The following is a 20,173-nucleotide window of genomic DNA, read 5'->3' as shown; positions in this document are numbered from 1 at the left end:
CATAAAACCAGCTACAGAGGTCACAAAGCAACCCTGACTCTGAACCAGCATTGAACTTTACAGCATTGGTACCTAGAGGCAAGMAAGGTGCACCTCTGGCATTTCCCACTAACACTTGGGATTGATGTCAGCATCTGCTGTTCCAAACACACACTCTCTCTGAAAAATGTCATCCAACAAAGCCTAAAGTAATTCTGAAAAACTTTCAGGGTAATTAGGCCATTTAATATATGACACCCTCAGTCCAACACCATAGTTTGGTGTTCAGAAAAGACGGTAAGTAGTTCTTCCATTGTTTTTTATTTACTTAACAAAAGAACCTGCTTTRATTTTAAATCTACTGAATCACCTCACATCCATAATCAAACTGTTAATTTAAAACAYAGTAATAATAATACAAACTCATAGCAATTTAGTCCTGGCATTCTTGTTCAACAGCTTTCAAGATTCAGATAAACAAAGTGGTTGAGTTTCACTTTTGCTAAATCCCTAGATTTCATATCTTGGAAAGTACTTAAGAGAAGAGTCATGGTATGAATAAAAGCAGAGAAAAGGGTAAAAAAAAAAAAAGGTGCATTTTCTCTGTTAAAAGTACATGCCAAGTGACAGTAAGAAACAGACCGGCTTCTATCTTACACTGAAGTGTAAAGGGAGAATAAAAAAAAACCCAAAAAACCAGCTAGTTGGTTTCTCTTTGGAGTAAAACAATCAAATGTAGAGAAACTAAAAAAATGTGGATGAAAAGATGTGCTGCCAGTGTCAGGTCRGTTCTAACTCTTGTTACTGCAGTAGCTGACCTTGCATGCTTCATTTCTTTGTTCCTGCACTTCCAACCTTTATCTCTAAGATAAGTTAAAATGCCCCAGGAAAAATAAACTGTGTAAGAGCCAGTGCTTCAAGCTAAACTGGATGCTCTGATGGAAAACAGATCTCAAGTTGAAGCCTTAGGAAATGATAGCAATCTCCTAAAGGAAGAATAAGCATGACATTACAAGAACTCTAACATGGCTAAAAGGAAAAAAAAATACCCCAACCAATCAAAACTTGATTATACAAAAGGTTACAGATGTGTATAAACACACCTCCAATGTGCCATTCTTCACATCAACCTCAAAAAGCAATCTAGGGTGGGGAAATAAAAAATCAGTGTTGTCTAAGTATTGCCAGTGTTGTCTAAGTTTGCTCGTTCAGACAAACACATTGCAAGTATTTTCTACAGGACCAGTGAAATTTTCACTCTATGAACCATGTGTAAATGAAAAATTTATATCAGATCAGCTAGTTTGTTAATATTGACTTAAATCATAAAATACATTCCTACATGAATCACTAGCTATACCCATAGCAAGATCACAGCCYTAACTCAGTAACAGGCTTACATCTTCCTCATACTCTGCTTTTGTTTGTTCACTTCTATATTCTACAAACCACAGAAAAACCCCTCACAAACAAAGCTTTGCACTTTGAAGGGAGTGATGGAACACACTGTTGCAAAAGAGACGGGAAACTACACCTCTTGCTCTGGYGGTCAGCTACAAAGAGTTGCTATTCATGAGTGCCTCACTCCTGTAACTTGCTCTGCATCWGGAGCAGCATGGCAAAGCCTGAACTCCATGCAAGTAAATTCCTTTTTCCAGCACCACAAAGTCCTTACAAAACAAGTTGCCCTTGTGTGCACTTCCAACTGTGCATGTTCTTCCAAGATTCTCATCATTATCTGGATAGAGAGGCCAAACTATAATTGCAATTAGTCAGAATGTCAAAAGTATTGTTAATCTTCTCAGAAGAATTAGGTCTATAAAAATAAAATCAAGACTATTTCCCATTTACAACCACTGGACAAAATAGAAATAAATTCAGCCTGATTTTGTATTTCTGTCATCATTTGTCCCAAGATTTATTGTTTTGTTTGCTTCTTATATTGTCTCTGTAGGATTTGATTTGTTTGTTTACCATAAGTTGAAACAATATGAAGACTGTACAGAAAATTTTAAGGAACTGTGGAGTAAAAATACTACACAAATACAGAATTAAATAAAATGGTAGTCTSTTACCAAGATTTGAATATCTGAAATCCAGCCACACAGTGTCTCTTCCAGATTTCTCTAAATGATGCAGCATCAGCACAAGTGTAATGAAGTGTAAGAAAGCCTCTAGAAGCTACCGGCCCTACCAAAGAAAATTCCCTTTGAAGAACAACACAGCATTATTCTGTTACCACATGGACTCCATTTAAATTAACATTTAGAAAACTGCATCTAGTGAGTGCTAGGCTCTCAATAAAATTAGGTTTTGCCAAACAAGCATAATAGCTCTCCCATAATGACATATGTCCTAGGTTACAGAATGTAACTTACATGTATATGTTTGTATTTCATTACAATATTCAGTATCACAAGCACCAAGAGAATTCTCCAGTAAGTACAGAATTTTTAAAAAATAGTATGGATTAGATATAGTTTGTCAGACAAGAAACAGAAAACAACCCTGAATAGTAAAATGAACAAATGAAGTTCAATGAATTCTACCCTGGGACTATCCAACTGCTGGGAAAGTAGAAAAGCTTTCCAAGCATCTGTAGGAAATGGAAGTTTGCATCAGCTGCTCTTCAACTGAAAAAGAAACTTGCTGGATCTTACAGAGATGAGGATGACTCTCCAGCAGCTGACATCTTGAGGGAACTGTTTAAGTCATACACCTGTTTGGCCTCCTCCTGTTCAGTGCAAACCACCAAGCTCTGTCCTTCTGTGCTCACATCCCTGCCTTGTGAGAATGCAGCTGCCTSCTGCACGCTACCATAGGTACTATAGGAGAGGGCTTCTGGAGGGAGCACCACTGACAATCCTAATTGCCACCAGCTGCAAGATTCTGGCTTCATAGGCTTTGTTTTTAATWTTTTTGTTGAATTCCTAGCTTCTCAGCCTTGAGCATAAGTCTTATTTATATCTTCAGTGACCCCCTCTATCACCAGAGACCAGTGTGCACACAGGACAAATTCTAAAAACCTCATTGAGAACAGATGTTACATTTTATGCCTACAGGAAGGATATAAATAAATACAAACAAACAAAAAAGAAATGAAAAACCAAAACAACGAACCCCTCCCCTCATTTTCTTTATTTGGAAAGCAGCAAATCAGACAAAAGGCATCACAAGGTTAGCAATACAAAAGCAAAYTAAGAGCTAGCTGTTAGAATAGTGACCTGCTCTTTATACCTTCTCCATTTAATGATGTTTTCCATTATTATCATTAATTCTTACATCAAAATKATCTGAAGGCAGAAGAAATAGAACAGGGGATGTGAATGGTGCTTTTCTTCTTCYCTTCCTTCTCCACACAACACACCATTCCGAGCAGTGTGTTCTTTGGACACTGTCTTCCATAAAAGCTGAACTTATCTTAAACACATCTGCTTTTAGGAATACCTTCTCCCTTCAATAAGTGGCAATGTAATCCAAGCCTCATGGAGTTCATTCTTAAAGTGTAAAAAATAAGGTTTGGGTATCAACAGCAATACAGGGGCAGTCYAGAAAAAAACCATCAGGTAGGAATGGGAGTGACAGAGGGGTGAACATGTCTCTGAAGTCAGCAGGAGACAGAACAGTATCTTAGCATCAAAGGCAACTACATGGATGGATTAAAGAGGAAAGTTTTAAAAGTAAAAAACTAGACAGTAGAATAACATAGTTATTATCACCTCAGATAGAATGGGATTAAATCCCAGAAGTAAAATAGAAGAGAGGGAATGGAGAAATCTAGTAAACTTTGGTTTGTGGGTACAACCATTTCCACTGAAACACTTCCATAAACCTCAACAGAAGGGGGCGGAAGAGGAGGTGAGATTTTAAAACCTAACTGGATATGAGAAGAAAGCAAAGGGACTGACTGGATTCAATTTCAAGCAGTGAGCAAACTAAAAGTCACTGCAAGACACTTGTCCAGGTAAGCCACCACATTTTCTGAAGAAAACTGAAACTCTGAAACATSTTCACTACATAAATGTTTCTTTCACTCCCACACATCTACTTTCTAGAGAATATAGACACCTTTTTGATGTTCTATTAAACAATCCAATACTTTCGGTGTTCAAGTAAAAAAGTGAAYAAAAAATATGTTAGTAAAAATAATACAGAGGGGAGTACCACTTATTTTTCCTCTCAACTGAGAAATTTTAGTAGCGTCACATGAAAAGAACTGTTTTAACTTCGCCTGATCATTATATTTGTCTGTTATCAGTTATCACTTCACACATTATGCAATTTCACTTATGCAATGTAGGATGCAATATAAATGCCTAAGTGATAAGACAACTTTATCTAATAGTGTATTTGATAAACTCGTTCTCCAATAAATGTTACACTTTTATTTTCAAAATTCAGGCAGATCTTGCCTGTCACTTTGAAGTTGCAGACTCCCTGCATTTTTCATTCTTGAACTTGAAATCCACTGTAAGCAGAAAAGTTCTTTTTAGGAACAGAATGTATTTTTAAAATTCATTACAGTATCATAACTCCTGTGAACTATGACTAAATATTGAACAGCCCACTAAAATGTTATGCCAAGTGTGAGTGTTCTTTTCACAGCTGTATTTGTTAACTGTAGTGGTTTCTCCCAAAAGCTTCATAATCTACATCAGATTAAATAAAAATTGTCCCAGCAGATACCTATTTCCTCTGAACAGCTCCTTTCCTGGCAATTAATTGTGTCTGGGAAACAAAGAGTATAAGGCTGAAAAAAAAATTAAAAATTTCCAGTGTAAACTATCGTTGAGAGAATGATTGAATAAGTTCTGGTGATCTTCCCATGCTACAGGTTTCTTTGGGAGCATTCAGGAAGAACACCTGGTACACAGCAATTTCCATAAGGAAATTAACATAGGGGTTTTCTGAGAGAGCAGTTAAGTATTGAGAATTCAAGTTCTTTTCCTTCCCCAAAAGAAAAAGAGAAATTGCTCACAAAATGCTACACTTTCTCACTGTTTTGTTTTTGATGTCTAATTTGTTGTGCTCTTTAACACACTCTATATAGTCATACTGATTGACAGTTTGTGCTCTTCCCATTTAATCCTGGAGATRCTGCAATTCCTTCATCATCTTCTGGATGATGTGAGAGAAAAGATTATTGTCAATTCCAGTTTTACAATTTATAGGTTCCTTTAATATTTAACAAAGAGTGCCTGTAAGAGTCTGTGCTGGAAGAGAGACTGTCTGAAACAATATAATTTTATCTCATTTTCATTAGTTGACCCATATTGCTCAGGAAAACGTTGGAAAAAAGGTAGCAGGCTGRAGGCTGGTGCAATAATGATCATCACTTTTACAGTCTGTACAGAAATTAAAATGCACAAATGATTTTGGACCTGAACCAAGAGATACAGGCACACAGCCAGTCAGATCAGATGAATTGTTGAGGTGACATGGGTTTAGGGACATGATGAGATTCCAGACTACCAGAAAAGTGAACAGCTGCGAGTGCTCCAAGCTCACCCCTGGTAGCTCCAGGAGAAGAGGATTGTCAGGAAGGATCACAGGCTTCCCCCCTTCCTCCTCACCCATGTGTGCAGCTCACAACACCCATGTGAACACCTCACTGGTGTTCAGGCAGCCTCCATGAGGAGAAGCATGCAGGAGTCATCTGCACTCAGCCCTTTGCACACCCCACAGCCTTAGGGCTCAACACACGAGAACATCAAAGTCCACTTAGTGCAACACTGCAAGACAGTAACAGAATAAAAAGTGGGAATTTTTTTTCCAGTGTTCAGGTGCTAAGTAGTTGTTATTCCCCCACCCCCTGAAGTACACCATGCAAGAAAATTATCTTCCTGAATGTGAATGATTAATGTTAACACTGAGACCATGTATATAACTTCGTGAATAATATAAATAGAAAATCTGTTAAAAAAATTATACCTACTTAGAAAGAAGTGCATCATGACATTTTTAGAAGAAGAACTGTTTTACAAACTAATATACACGGCCTGAATTACCTTGCAGCTGTCAAGCTAAAAGTTCTTCCTGTAAAATACTGTGTACTACACTTCTGTGTAAGCATAGAGAAGTTACTTAAATTATTCACTGGAGATTGTACGTGTTTCAAATCTAACTGGTCTATAAACAGATACTGAATTCCACAGAACAAACCTGAATGTGTGCAATTCATAACTATTTATCACATAGTTTAAAGCAATTGTTCTGTAAGTGCAGCACAAAGATCACTTGCAGTTTGCAAAGTCTTTGTACACCCAGCTCTCAAAGTGGGCTTTTAATAGTTTCATCTACATGAAGGTAAAATTTCACTGACCTGCAGGTGAATCTTGTAAGGCAGCCCATACACTGATTAATACTTTAACAGTCTTAATACAGGTATTAATAAAACTCCTGTTTTAAGGGGACAGCTTGATCCGTGATCTAACCACTGAACTGTTCACCTGCAATGAACAGCTGATGGTTCATGTGACCCAGGATACATTGCCAATCACAWGGTAAAACTCCTTGCTGCCAGAGCTATGGAACTCTTGAGCAACTTTGCCACAAAAACAACTTCTCCTTGGAAGTTCATAATTTGGAAGTTCATGATTTGTCAAAAATTGGGGGGAAACAGATCTTTCTAGGATGATCCTTTTGAAACCTTGACAGTCYAACTGTCCAGCTCACAAGTCCTGTTAACCTTGGTAATGTCCTCCTGAAAAACTCATGTGGAGGTGGAAATAATAGTGCATTTGTGGCTAGAATTTCTGCCACAAACATATTTGGACCAAAACTAAACAAACTAAAATTTTCTGACACCTTATGTGGGAGACCCTAGAGACTGAATGGAATTCTCCTTTCCTTTCTCAGGAAACTTCCATGGACAAGTGTCATCTAGAAGTCTGACGGTGTTTTCCAATTCCTTGTCATCTTATTGCAATTGCCTGGATTCTGGCATCCTTTCACTAACTCTTAAGCTATTCCATTAAGTAATATMAAAATATCCAAGGAATAAAAAATATCATTCTATATGGGAAGGGGTTAAAGGAATCCATCAAAGATTGCCCCTGAGAAATACTACAAAGAGATTTACATGACTGTAACATAATTTTAGGCACAKAAAAAGAGGTACAATTCTAAAAACATAGGTTGCAGCTGCACTTTTTATCCCAAGTAGTGCTGCTGAAGTTTTCTCATGGGTCTGCCTATTCACATTGCATTTCTGACAAGACTGAAATGTTAGAGTTCTCTCAGACACTACAGCACACCATTTCTGTTTTCCTAGATTGTCAGTGTTATAAACTAAGTAAAAGAAGAAGGGAAAAAATCCACACAGTTTTGTGGAGTTACAGCCTTGGATGAACTCGACTGCCCAGGATTCTGGCTGTATCTGGACAGTGAGGAGTCCCTTCTCAAGGTCTTTGAGCATAAGCACAAACATAGATCCCTCTAATGCCCTTTAGGGAGATACAGAGCATGTATTCAAGTTGTCTGGTCCCTTCATTTAATTTCTGGCACTCCCACGTCCTCCCAACAGCAACTGTAGCCTTCTCAGAGCCCCGGACTGGGAGCCCTGAAAATTTTCTTTCCTTCTATAGAGACTGCAGAKAGATTCTCACGGGGAGACAGACTTTCCTCAAAGAAGGATCACAAACTACTTCCTGAAGAGGYGTAAGCAATACAGATTACACAATAGCTAAAACCTCCTTATATCTCTGCTGTGAATTCATTCTTTCCAAACCTTAGATTTTTGGCAAAATCAGATTTGAATCTGAGAACCTGATTTCTATAGTTCATGTTGTTCTCAATGATAAAGAACTTACGAAGAAAAAACCTTTTACTTTTATGAAATTCCAGCTCCTTCATGCTTTTTTCAGTGGCTTTATTGGAGTTATTACTGAATTGAACTAAAATCCTTTGAGTTACAGTCAACTCATTATTTTTAAAAATTTACATTTGAAAATATGATATTCCAACATAATGAACTATATTCTCTTTCATTCACCTCTTGAAGGAGCCTTCCCACAGATCGAAATCTAGCAGAATTTAACAATCAAACTAAAAACATAAATAAGACCCATGGTTATATAATAGATTATTTATCAACAGTAGTCACTCACTGTTAAGTGGTAATAAAACGGTTACTTGTTTTTGGCACAGGCAAATTGTTGCAGAATCTATTATTGACTACTTCAACACAGTTTAGAAGAGCTGACTTTTAATATTGTCTTCTACAGTAAACAATGTACAAATGTTGTCCTAAATTAACATTCAAAGAATATTAACACTGCTTATAAACAGAGAAAAAGAGATATTACTGTGAGATGCTCAAGATCCCACAGGGGCACAAGGCAGGATGATGAATGGAACTTCAGAATCCCTGGGTTCAGTTGATTCACATGATTATTCACCCTTGTCTGACAAAAGTATCTTTTGTTCTTCGGTGCACAAATGTCTAGAATCAATCTGGATTTTTCAGAGCTAAACATTACATTTGAGGTAATTTTTGTGTGCTTCACAGTCACGAGCAAACTGATGTGAAGAAATCCAAATGCAAATATGWCAGAAATAATGTGGTTCCTTTCTGATTCTTAGAAGTTTTTCTTTTGCATTCGCAATGGATTAAAAAACCATGAAGTGCAAGCAAAACTTTAATCTTGCTTAATAATAATAATAACAATGAACAGAAGCATATAAAAGACAACCTCTCTCTGTTTCACAGGGTATTTGCAGTTCACACTAGACAGCAAATGCAGAAGTACTGCAGATAGTGACCAGGAAATAAAGGCAAGGTGAAACAGTTTAGCAGAAGTCGCAGACCYGAGTCACCCAACCAGCTAATGGAAACAATCTATGAATACCGAACAAAAGTCAGATTTAAAAAGCCAAGTTATAAGAAAACRAAGTTACAGCTTTAGGTTTCTACCATCCTCCTAAATATAGAAACAAAATGAGAGAAAGTATAAGGTGCCTGAAGGAGAGGACAACAGGCAAGTAATCAAARCTGGCATCACTGGCAGAGCAGAGACAGGAGTTGGCACCTCTCATTTAATAAACCAGATGGAGAAGGATTTTCACCATTTAGCCCTACCCTGCAGGCAAGACAAAAGCATTAGTAGTTGATGCAACAAGATGGACACAATAAGAGAAACGCAGGTGACTGATTGGATTTGAAGGGGAAAACAAACCTGGAGAAAAGGATTAAAGTAATTGAAATGGTTACACTTCTGAGGCACAACACATTGCTTCTATAGAGAAGAACCCATTATTACTGTTGGCCATCAGCACCAGCCTACATTTAGAAAACAATTCTAAACAATTGTGGAACAATTGGCTCTGACTTCCTGAAAAAAGTCAAAATGTGTGTGCCATAAACAAAGGGCTTCATCACATAAAYAGATCTAGCTAAACATACTTAAATATCTGACACACATCACAGTAAAGATAACACAGCAGGGTAAGGCCATCCTATGGGAAGACAACATCTAATGAAATAACACAGAAATATCCTACCATATGGACAAACCACAAGTAAAACTGTGGGAAGTGGAAGAAAATAGTAGAAACAAGAGGCCCCCTGCTCTCTAAAAAACAGTGCAAGCATTCCTGTAAAGAGAAATCGTAATATGTTTGAATAAACCATATACATATAATCACACATTTAAGGAAACAAGGCAAATAAAATGAGGAATTAGCATTTCYAAATCCTCTGCATGCCTGGGGCATTAACCACAGAGACTGGGTATTAACAGTTGATTAACAATCAAATATATTTTAAAATAGGCACCTATATTTGGTTGGTTTTTTGTTTTACAAAAGTAAAAAGCTATATAGCAAAATAAAATATTATGCTGTATATAAGCCTAAGTTCTTGCAAAAACCAGTTCCTGCAAAAAGCTCACTTTTGGAAATCAGCTGTAAACCTTCAAAAGGATACTTCAGATGCTTTAGTGCAGACACRACATATTTCCTAAATATGTTTCCTGAATATCTATAAGCTGAAATGGTTCTGCAATATGTAGATAAATTTCAGTAGCATCATCAAATTAAGAATAATGCCGAATAGATTCAGAAAAAGTATCTTGAGTAATACAGGAAGTAGAAACAATATTCTGTGGGAAAYAAAAACTGGAAAGCTACAAAAATAATGGGAAAGCATATGAAAATAACAAAATTGGCTAGGCAGGTGAATCTATACAGTAGATTTCTGTACAAGCTGTTTCATGGATTCAGTAATCCTAGAATACATGAAGAAAGAGGCTGTACTCTCCTTTCTAAAAAAAATTTGTTTGSTTGTTTCTTTAACGAAAAAGGAGACTATTAGGCTAAGGACGCCCCTAAGCCCAATTCTGTAGCCTTCTGGCACAAACATTCTGGTACTATTTAATCTTTTCCAGTTGTCCAAGACCAAATGCTCATGTGCTCTGGATATGAACACTCCAGATAAAGACCTCAGTTACTGMACTTCTACAGAAGAAACACAGAGAATTACAGAAAAACAAAATAACAGCCCACACACTTCTCAGATCTTATCAGCAGCTGAAAATAAATACAAAAATTGTGAAACTAATTCACTGGCACTGTAGTACTCGAATCCCTCTCTGTAATCTTTATCTGCTTTTTTTGTTGTCCAGTTTTCCTTCAATCCTCTACATTTATGGTCACCACACACTAGTGAGACACTTGGTGTAATCAAGAAAACCAAATATTGTGAGAAAATTAAAACCAGCCTGAAACTGATAGATCAAGACATCACAATAATGTCAGAGGGTTCTGAACTTGTTAACGGGGTTTTCATAGGCACCACAGCTCATACAGACTCAGAAGAGGTTGGCAGCACTGGAGAAAGATGGAGCTGATTAGGGAGAAACAGGAAATCACAGGAAATTGCTGAAGTTCCTGGTGCTCAACCCACAGCAAGCACAGCTGTAACTCCTTATAGACCAGTACAGGAAACCCAGGCCTTGGCAGTTTTATACACTCAACATCTTTATATACATGAACCAGTAATGCAAAGGTGGAATAAAACTTAATAACTTCAGAATATTATCAAACCTAATAATGGGTGCTCCTGGTACTGAAACAAGATCAGAGTTAACCAGCCATGATATGGGTGGCCATCTAGCCACCAACAAAATGTAGGACTCAATAATGTCAGGAGAGTGGCTACTCCAGAAGACAAGGAAAAAAAAACCCAAACAATGGAATACTACATTGATAAAGATTTGCTTTGGGAAGTTATTGGTGAGGAAGCCAGGATTTCAATACAGCTCTTACCCTCACAGCATCTTTCTGGACAACAGAGTCTACCAAAAAAGATTTTATGAGCCCTTTAGCTACCTCTACCAAAGTTACAGGGCACTGCTTGTATGTCTAGACACTAAATGGATGAAAGTCTTCACAATTACATGAACATATTCATGAACAGGAGGAGTCAAAGCTAGGAGGAGGTAGAGAAAGCCCTTGTTAGTCTCATCATTTGACTGACTTTCTAAGAAAACAAATAYGCCAGGTGTACGAAATTACACAGAGATTGCAGATGTCACATAAAGCCCATCTGCTGGAAAAAAAAAAATCAAAACCAACCAAACCCCAGAGTTATGCAGTTCAAAGGAAAAGGAGGGAAAAAGTTTCGCAAAGCCAAAGAGAGATTGGGACTAAAGAAACATATACAGATTTCTCACTATTATAAAGTTGACTCCTTAATTGCCATGYAAATAGCAAGAACCCACTGTACAATGCGATCAGTTCCTACAACCATAGGCTCCATTTCTTTTAACAACTTCTAAGTTCTCTTTCTGACAGCTAGGATTTGCCCAGAAGTGAACACAAAAACTGCACTGCAGAATTCAGTCTGGCATGTTTGCCTTAAGGGAATATAGGAAGCAAACTAAAAATTAATGAACTGTCAGTCAACAACATTTACAGACATCCTGGAGGGAAAGCCTCTAAGTGCAGGGCAAGAAAATAAACCCTACAGCACACCACCAATTTGTATCTCTAAGGGCAGCAAGACAACATGCACAGCACTATAAAACATAACCAGAATCTTTCCACRAGCTCCCCAGAGACTTAAAAAACATAGGCTGCTTTTATTTCCTCTTGTAAGATCCCAAATAAGAGTTCAGTTCTTCTTTTCTGCACCCTCATTAGAGCAGGAGACAGTACTGCTGTGTCCCATTGTCCCAGGATAATGCTTTAGGACAGTCTCTCATTGAGATGTTTCTTGTGATAAATTCTCGTTTCTAATCTAATCCCATAACTGGAAAGTGCTCACAAATAATCAATGGCACTTCCTGATTTCTTCAGTCATGCTACATCACTACTGTTGCATCTACAATTATCACAGCTTCCTGCTGCCCTTATGCCTTGTGCATTCCCCAAGCCTGTGCAAAGCAGATGGAAGATGCTGCCTACTCAGCATGCCWCTGCTTCCCCTCTATGGACAGCACAACAGGTCACAAGAAGACTCCTAAGATGGTAGCAAAAAATTAGGTATACTGACATTCATAATGGAAGGAGGAGCAGAACAGGAAGGAAAGGAGCCTTCGGGGCTCACAACACAATAGCAGGATACAGTTTCAAAGACAGAATATTGATTTTAAAGGCCAGGTGCATCTCTTTGCTATTAAAACCAAAACCAAGCAACTAAACCAACCAACCCTGTTTGAACTCACAAAAATAAGTATATAACACTGAGAAACTATGATAATGAGCATATCTTGTTCTGTCAAACCACAGCAATCTTAGTAAAACTACTGTATCATCCCAGAGTTCAGAAAACATGACAGAGCAAGAAGAGGAAGCTGAATCTGTCTGTCACTATTGATGTGAAGAAACCCTTGCTTTTCTTGGACATGGAGTTTCAGGGAAAGGAAGATCTTAGTGAGTAATTCTCATGCCTGAACCATATGCAGCAGACCAAGCACTGGGAAAAGGCAATGTGGCAAAAAGTCCTTGTGCTAGCACCTGAGAGCTGAAAAATGGCACTAATTGAAAAATGCTCACACATCATCAGCAAGATTGAGAAGGGAATGGCCCGTCTAGCAAGCAATGAGGAATACAAAGGAAAACAATTTATATACAAAAAGGTATACATGACTATACATGGTAGGGGAAAATAAATGAAGTGAGGTTTCAAAAAGGGGAGATTAACAAAATGGAAATGCAATGGAAAAAGAAATGTTTTTCAAATCCACACACATTCCATGAGATGATATACCAGCCCTGTGCCATATACACTGGCATGCAACCTCAGTCATAAATCTTGAGCAGCACTATGCCATTCACAACTTCAGCTTTCATCCASAACAAAGTTTTGATTAGAGTTATTGAAGCTTCATAAGTGGGTGGTGTGTCTTGGCCACTTGTAAACTGAGGAAAGAAAGAGAAAGTGAAGAAAAATACTCCAGGTGATATAAGGTGCTGAATTTAGTCCAAAATGAAAAGAACTTGACCAACTATGTGTCCTTGTTAACAGTCTCTAGATTGTGTCAAACTACTACTTGGTCTATTTTGGCCTTGTAATATGTTCCCTGTTGAATTTCTTGTCTATTGGAGAGATTGTTCTACAGCATCTAAAAAACCACAATGATAGGGCTCTTGGCATTTATCCTGAGGATCCTCATGAACTTCCTCTTTGAGTTCTCAGAAAACCACTCAATTTTGCTTCTTCCTTGAGCCCTTAAAGGAGTTTTTGTTACAAGATGCAGTGTTATGACTTTATCTAATCTATGCTTCTTGAAGAAAAGAAGGATTTACCGTAAGTCTTAGATTCATAGGAGAACATTCACCACAGAATAAATACTGGACCATTTCAATAGCTAACGGACACCTTTTTATTTACAAAATGTTTCAAAAATATATAGCTAGGAAACAAAAAAAAMCCCCAATATTTATGGCAAGTTTATTACAATCAAATAATTTCAGAAGACTTGCAGCTAAACACTTCATTTTTACTACATTATTTCACTTTGATTATTTAATAAACAGAATAATTGCCGTCAAAAAGCAATCCTATGGTAGCAGAAAATAGTCATCACTATTTCTCCAGTAACACTGCCTGTTGTAGCATGGGATTGGTAATCCAAATTACTTCTCAACTTTAACCATACCTTGTAAACTGAGTATTTTCACTGTAAAACATATCCACTATGAACTGGGAACAGCTATTAGTTTATTTTACACAATAGTAAGGATATGCATTATTTTAACTTGTACAAGATCATTAATATCAGCACATTTAAGCTATTAAAGCAGAAAAAAGTAAGTACCCAGATTTCTACAGAAAGCCAAATATTATAGATAATGTTCAATTATTACAATAATATATGTTTTTGAGAAGGTTCATTAAAAATAGTTCTGTTACCCTTAGCTCAAATATCCATGTTTAAATATTTCATAATCAAATTTCCAGTGCTTCAAGAAATTGTTACTGGGAAAAGGAAACTACAAGAAAGAAGGAGAGAAACTTTTTATAAGGGTCTATAGTGATAGGACAAGGAGGAATGGCTTCAAACTGATAGGAAAAATGGATGATAGTGTTTTCACAAGATTGGATTGGTAGAGGTCTTCACAAGTGACAAAAGGAATAGGATGCCAATGTCTTCTGGAATGACTAGGTCTGAAAAAACCAATCAGTATGACTGTAGGTGTCTTCAGGAGAAATGGGTGTTAATGCCTTCTGGGTCTCTGTAATGGCCTCTCAGAGTCTCTGTGAGGGGTCTCAGGGTCTCTGTGAGCATCAAGCTGCCCAAGTTTGTTACAGAACCCAGACAATTTGACCGAGACAGTTAACTTTAGCGTAATAGGAGAAATGGGTCCGTGCAAAATCTACTGCAGAATGCAGATAGTCTGAACTTCTGATGGACCCACAGAACCCAGACAGCCCAAACTTCCTAATGCTGGGGGAAAATCACAGCACATGTTCAAGGGGGAACATATGATAGATGGTTTGGGAAGTCTGCACCTTCCTYGTAYCTCAGCCAATGGGGAAAGGAAGGGGGCAACATGGGGCCATGAGTCAGGATAAAAGGAAGCTGTGTCCTCTAAAACAGAGAGAGAGAAACCCCACGTACAGCCCTYTGGACTCCCTGCCTTTCTTAGAATAGAATTGCAGGACTCCTCTGTCTCCTTTATGGACACTGGCATTTCACAGTGTGGCTTTTCTGCACAAAACCTAAAGAGAATAGGTTTAGGTTAGATAAAAGGAACAAATCCTTCTCTGTGACAGTGGTGAGACACTGGAATGGGCTGCCCAGGAAAGCTGCGGATGCCCCAACCCTCATGGTGTTCAAGACCAGGTTGGATGTGGCTTTGGGCAACTTGGTCTTGTGGAAGGTGTCCCTTCCACGAATTACCTATTAATTACAGTGACCTTCTCCTAAAATAAAAAAAAAAAAAAACCAACAAAAAAAAACATTCTTACATGCTATCAAAAAAGTAGCAAGAGAATCATTTAACGCTAACACAAGATACAGACAATGCCAAGAGACACAACTGTAAATCATAACATTGCAATACCAACCACATAACTACTGTCATCTCTTCACAGGTCAAGCAAGATGTGGTTGCTAATTTTAYTTCCTATTCACTTCACAATGTTGTCCAAAATAAATTAATCCTCTCCTAGAAACCTGACAGCAAATACCTGTCAACAATAAATGCCATGAGTCCTACAAACACATCAATGAGCTTTCCTGAGTATAATGACATTCATCCTTTCTTACTCTCTTTCAGAGTTGGGATGCTTTGAGTCCCCCAGGATGTTTCATAGTAGTTATACTACCATACCTTAAAGGAAAACAAACTGCACCCTGGTCAAAGATTCCCTTCGCACTTTTTGCCTTGACAWGGTGGAAGCCACTTGACATTTCTGGAACAAGGAACAGCCATCAAGTTATCAGCAAGACAACAGTGATTTAATTCATGTTGTGATTTCACCAATTCTGCCTTGTCAGTAACCTTTAATAATGAGCCCTAATAAGCCTAGGATGTTAATCTACTAGGAAGTACCTAGTTTTAACCAAATGATATTATTCACACTGCAAGATCACCTAGAATCATACCACAAAGTGGCTTACATAGTTACAACAAATAGAGTAATTTAAGAAGCAGCCCCTTGTTGAAAGAGGGTTGAAAAATTTGAAAAACAAACAAGCAGAATCCTCCAAGAAATAAAACAAAAGAAAACATCTACCAAAATTGTGAAATTCCACTTTTCATTTACCTGAAAGTGGGACAGCCCAGTGTGAAAAGGAGGATACTTTCTTCTAAGATGTTTCCAGGACATTTTGGAAAACTCCATAATCCCACTATCATTTATTCATATTATCAGTGAACATGTAAACACACTGGCCAAAGAAATAAAGGCTCTGATCAACAATTCAGCAGCATACAAATTGCAAGAATGCAAGACTTACTTTTACAACRTTTAGAAACCTTTTATTAGCTTTTTACCTTTCATCTGTCACCCTTCTAACGCACTACTCCCTGCAGCAATGCAGTTATTTCCTGTCAGTCAATCTAAAAGGCAAGTGACCTGAACAAACAACGTCCCAAACACCGACTGATAAGAAGCACCACTTCCAGCACACAGTCCAAACAGAACAGCACACTGGTAGGACAGACAGAAGACACACAGCTGGTGATATTGGAAAAAACATAGGAGAATGGATGGAGATAAGAAAATCCATCCTCTCTACACCAATACCTGTTTTTTTAAAAATAAGAGAAACAGATCTAGTCATTACTGATTGTAATGACCCGACTACCTTCTGTTTTATAAAAAAACATTGACCAATCCATTCCACAACCAAAAAAMCTCTAAAATGAAGGTAAATGAACAGAGTACAAGAAATATATTTAGTGAAAAAATGCWTCATGGCCGCTTCTAAATTTGAAATTGCTTTTGGGAATGACACCTCTGCTCCCAGTATCAATTAAGAATTCAATACTTCTAAATAAATATTCATTTGGCACCTACTTTTATTCAATTTTGAAATGGCTGTAATGCCAGTACCAGATACATCACTTTAAGCTGAACAGTTCTGCCCAGCACTGTAACTAAGGACAGGACAGATCATCTGGTTTTCAGAAAATCAACACACCGTAGATTGCAATATTCTTTGATGTTATCAAATAAGGCTATTCTGAAACCATATCATTTTTGTAAAACTGTTTCTGAAACACATCCCACTATCTGTTCATTATTATGAGCYTAATTAGAAAATTCTTAGTATTAGAAAATATTTTGTAAATATCACATTTGTTGGACACCAAGAAATACACTAATAATAGTTCAGAGAGTATCTGAATTCAAGTGCTTCAYACTTCAGAAAGCATTTTTAACAGGTAATTTTGAATTTTTTAGGTGAATGTGGAGCATTTTTATAGTTCAACCCCAGCTGGCAACTTAGTGCCATATAGSTGCTCACTCATTATGTCCCCAAGTGTGATGGGAAGAAAACCCRGAAAAAGAAATAGAAAAGCTCATGRGTTGAGGTAAAAACAGTTAAATAGTGGGGGGAAATAGAGTAAAATATTGTAATAAAAACTATAATTTTAATTACACCATCCCAACAACAACAAATCACTGAACCCCAAGAAAAACAAGTGATACGAAATCCAATTGCTCACCACCTGATGTCCTCTGACTGATGTTCCCAAGAAGTGGTTGGCCCCTTCCAGCCAAGCCCCCTTCTCCCACCCCCCATTTTTTGTACTGAACATGACATCCTATGGTGTGGAACATCTCTTTGGCCAGTTTGGATATGCTGTCCTGGCTTCCAGCTTCCCAGCTTCTTGTGCAGCTCCTCATTCACAGAGYATGAGACACTGGAAAGTCCTTGACTTAAGCTAAGCCCTGCTTAGCATCTACCAAACCATCAGTGTGTTATCAATGTTATTCTCATGCTGAATCCAAACCCCAGCACTGTACCAGCTGTTAAGAAGAAAATGAACTGTACCAAAATTGAAACCAGGAAAGCATATAAAAATGCTACCAAGCAACTACAGGGTCAGCTGAGCTGCTCTCTGMATGTGTTCCAATACAGTTACAGTTGGCTTTACTGGCCTCTCTGATTCTCTGAAGCATTACAAATGGGAAAGCTTGCACACTTCTCATATTTCTGAAGTGTGACCACTCATGTTCTCTTTGAAGTGGAATCAAGCATGCTTCCAAATGCCTCCTAAGCCACTTTCCAGTTCCAGCCTCAAGCAAGACCCAAAGCTCTATCACCCTTTCAACCTACCTACCTAGACTTCTGCAGAAAGAAAATCTAGGAGCAGAGATCAAAAAGAAACCAAGRTGTTACCTAAACAGAACACAAGTCAAGGTTATGTTGTGGCACACATTCAGGGACAGATTAGCTACTGCCAATGACTCCTCTGTGAGTAAAGAGTTACTGGGCAGCTAGCAGGAGGAATAAACAATCTGTATTGCTCTAAACCTGCACTTGCTAAAGAAATAATGTTACAAAATACAGCACCTCATGTACAAACTGCGTGTCATCCATACTGCCTTATGTAAATGATTTTATGAACACAATTCTACAGTTAAAGCAGTCAAGCTTTGCATCTGGCATCACTTAATGCCCCTGCCAATCCTGCTCAGGCTGAAGCTCAGGGACAGGATGGTCAGCAGGCAGATGGGCCTGTCCTGTTTCCAGTCCTCAGTCCAGCTCTGCTGTCTGGGCCTGTCTGACCAGGAGTCCCATCACAGACAGCAGGCTACTAYACAAAAATCACTGCAGGCACTCAGGTCACCAGTAACAGTGTAGGATTTTTAAAATAGTGTATTAAAGGACAGTGTACATCTGTCAGCTTTACACGATATTTCACAATAAACAAATATTTTAAGTGTAAGCTTTCAGAGTTGGAAAAACTCCCAGATAAAAAAAGGGATTCTGTTACCAACCAGAAAACTAAAATAGATAATTTCAGCAACCTAATGCCACATGTGATAAAAAAATAATGTACCAAGGAATCAAAACATATTCACATTCTTTAAAAAGTCATTATTTCCACATACCTGATTTAAAAAGTGGTGTGAGAATTACAAACCTTGCTGCTAAAGTGTTCTAAATAATTATGTTCAAAGCAGACTACTCCTTCATCTAGTACAAGTCAGCATCATGCTAGGAAAATGAACAACACATTGAAAACTGTGCACTCACATTCTAGTCAAACATACARAATGACCAGTTCATATCATCACTGACAGCCTGTTGTCACCAAAGACATTTGGTTTTGGCTCTTCTCAGAATATTTATGGCAGCCTTGAGAATGCAGGGAGTTCTTTAAAACAAATATTATATAATATTTGGATCAGTAACAAAAAAAAAATTAAGGCATTCTGAAAAAATGACAAAGCACAGGGGAAAAGAACTATTATGAAGCCAATAGTTTCAAAACCAAACACCCACTCATAACTGGCAATGTTTAGGTTACAGAGAACAAAAATGCCTGCCCAGAAATGACATGTGAGCTAACACTGAAATGTGAGTTACAGGAAGAAARGAGAAAAATGCTTACCTGTGAATAGAAAAAGAAGCAATAGATCTAATGAGGGATGCCACTGCTCCAACTTTAGCAGCTTCCACTGCTCCCCGTACCCTGTATTGCACYGTTTCACCATAACTGATGAAAGGTTCATTGTAGACAACAATCTTTCCCTTGGCCTCCTGAGCTCTTTTGTGCAGTTCATCAAATGAGGCCACCACTATGACCTCCGCTGTAATTCCTGAAAGAGAGTATTACAGAGATTTTAGCACTGTTTTCCTATAGCTCTCTTAGGACACTTCCAACAGATAGAAAAGCACGGGCTCTGCTGAACTCGGGAAATCAGCATTATTTTTTTTTTTTCTGGAAAAGGAAGACTATGTGAAATAGTCTTCCTTCTAGATCCCTAGCTTCACCAGGGATCAGTACTACATGGATGGAATAGCACCCTGATCAAGTGCACACACTTCTGTAAACCATGCTATCAGGGTGCTGTTAATACATAACTTGAAGGGCAAGGAGGATACATGGGGGGAATTTTGCTCTCTGCATGTGCTTTAATGTGTCACTGTAATAATTCACAATACAAAAAMACTTGCAAAAGCTGCCCATGGGATTAATTTTTAAAAAGAGATAATAATCTTTTCATGGAAATGTTTTGATATGTTGCTAAACAACTTAGCTTAACGTAAGACAGCTGGAAGCC

General features: G+C 37.9%; 1 protein-coding gene across 1 annotated transcript in view; it reads right to left on the bottom strand.

Moving 5' to 3' along the window:
- CPQ (carboxypeptidase Q) overlaps positions 1–20,173 on the bottom strand; it is a 143,442-nt gene that overhangs the window by 94,430 nt on the left and 28,839 nt on the right. The window contains exon 3 of the mRNA XM_057366246.1: positions 19,501–19,708. Within this exon, the coding sequence (XP_057222229.1) occupies positions 19,501–19,708 (208 nt within the window). The remainder of the gene's footprint in view (positions 1–19,500; positions 19,709–20,173) is intronic.

Source organism: Malurus melanocephalus, unplaced genomic scaffold (assembly GCF_030028575.1).
Source record: "Malurus melanocephalus ecotype Western Australia unplaced genomic scaffold, MMel_1.1 scaffold_62, whole genome shotgun sequence".
Taxonomy (NCBI): Eukaryota; Metazoa; Chordata; class Aves; order Passeriformes; family Maluridae; genus Malurus; species Malurus melanocephalus.
Note: the sequence above shows the minus strand (reverse complement) of the source record. Positions and strands in the feature narration are given on the sequence as shown.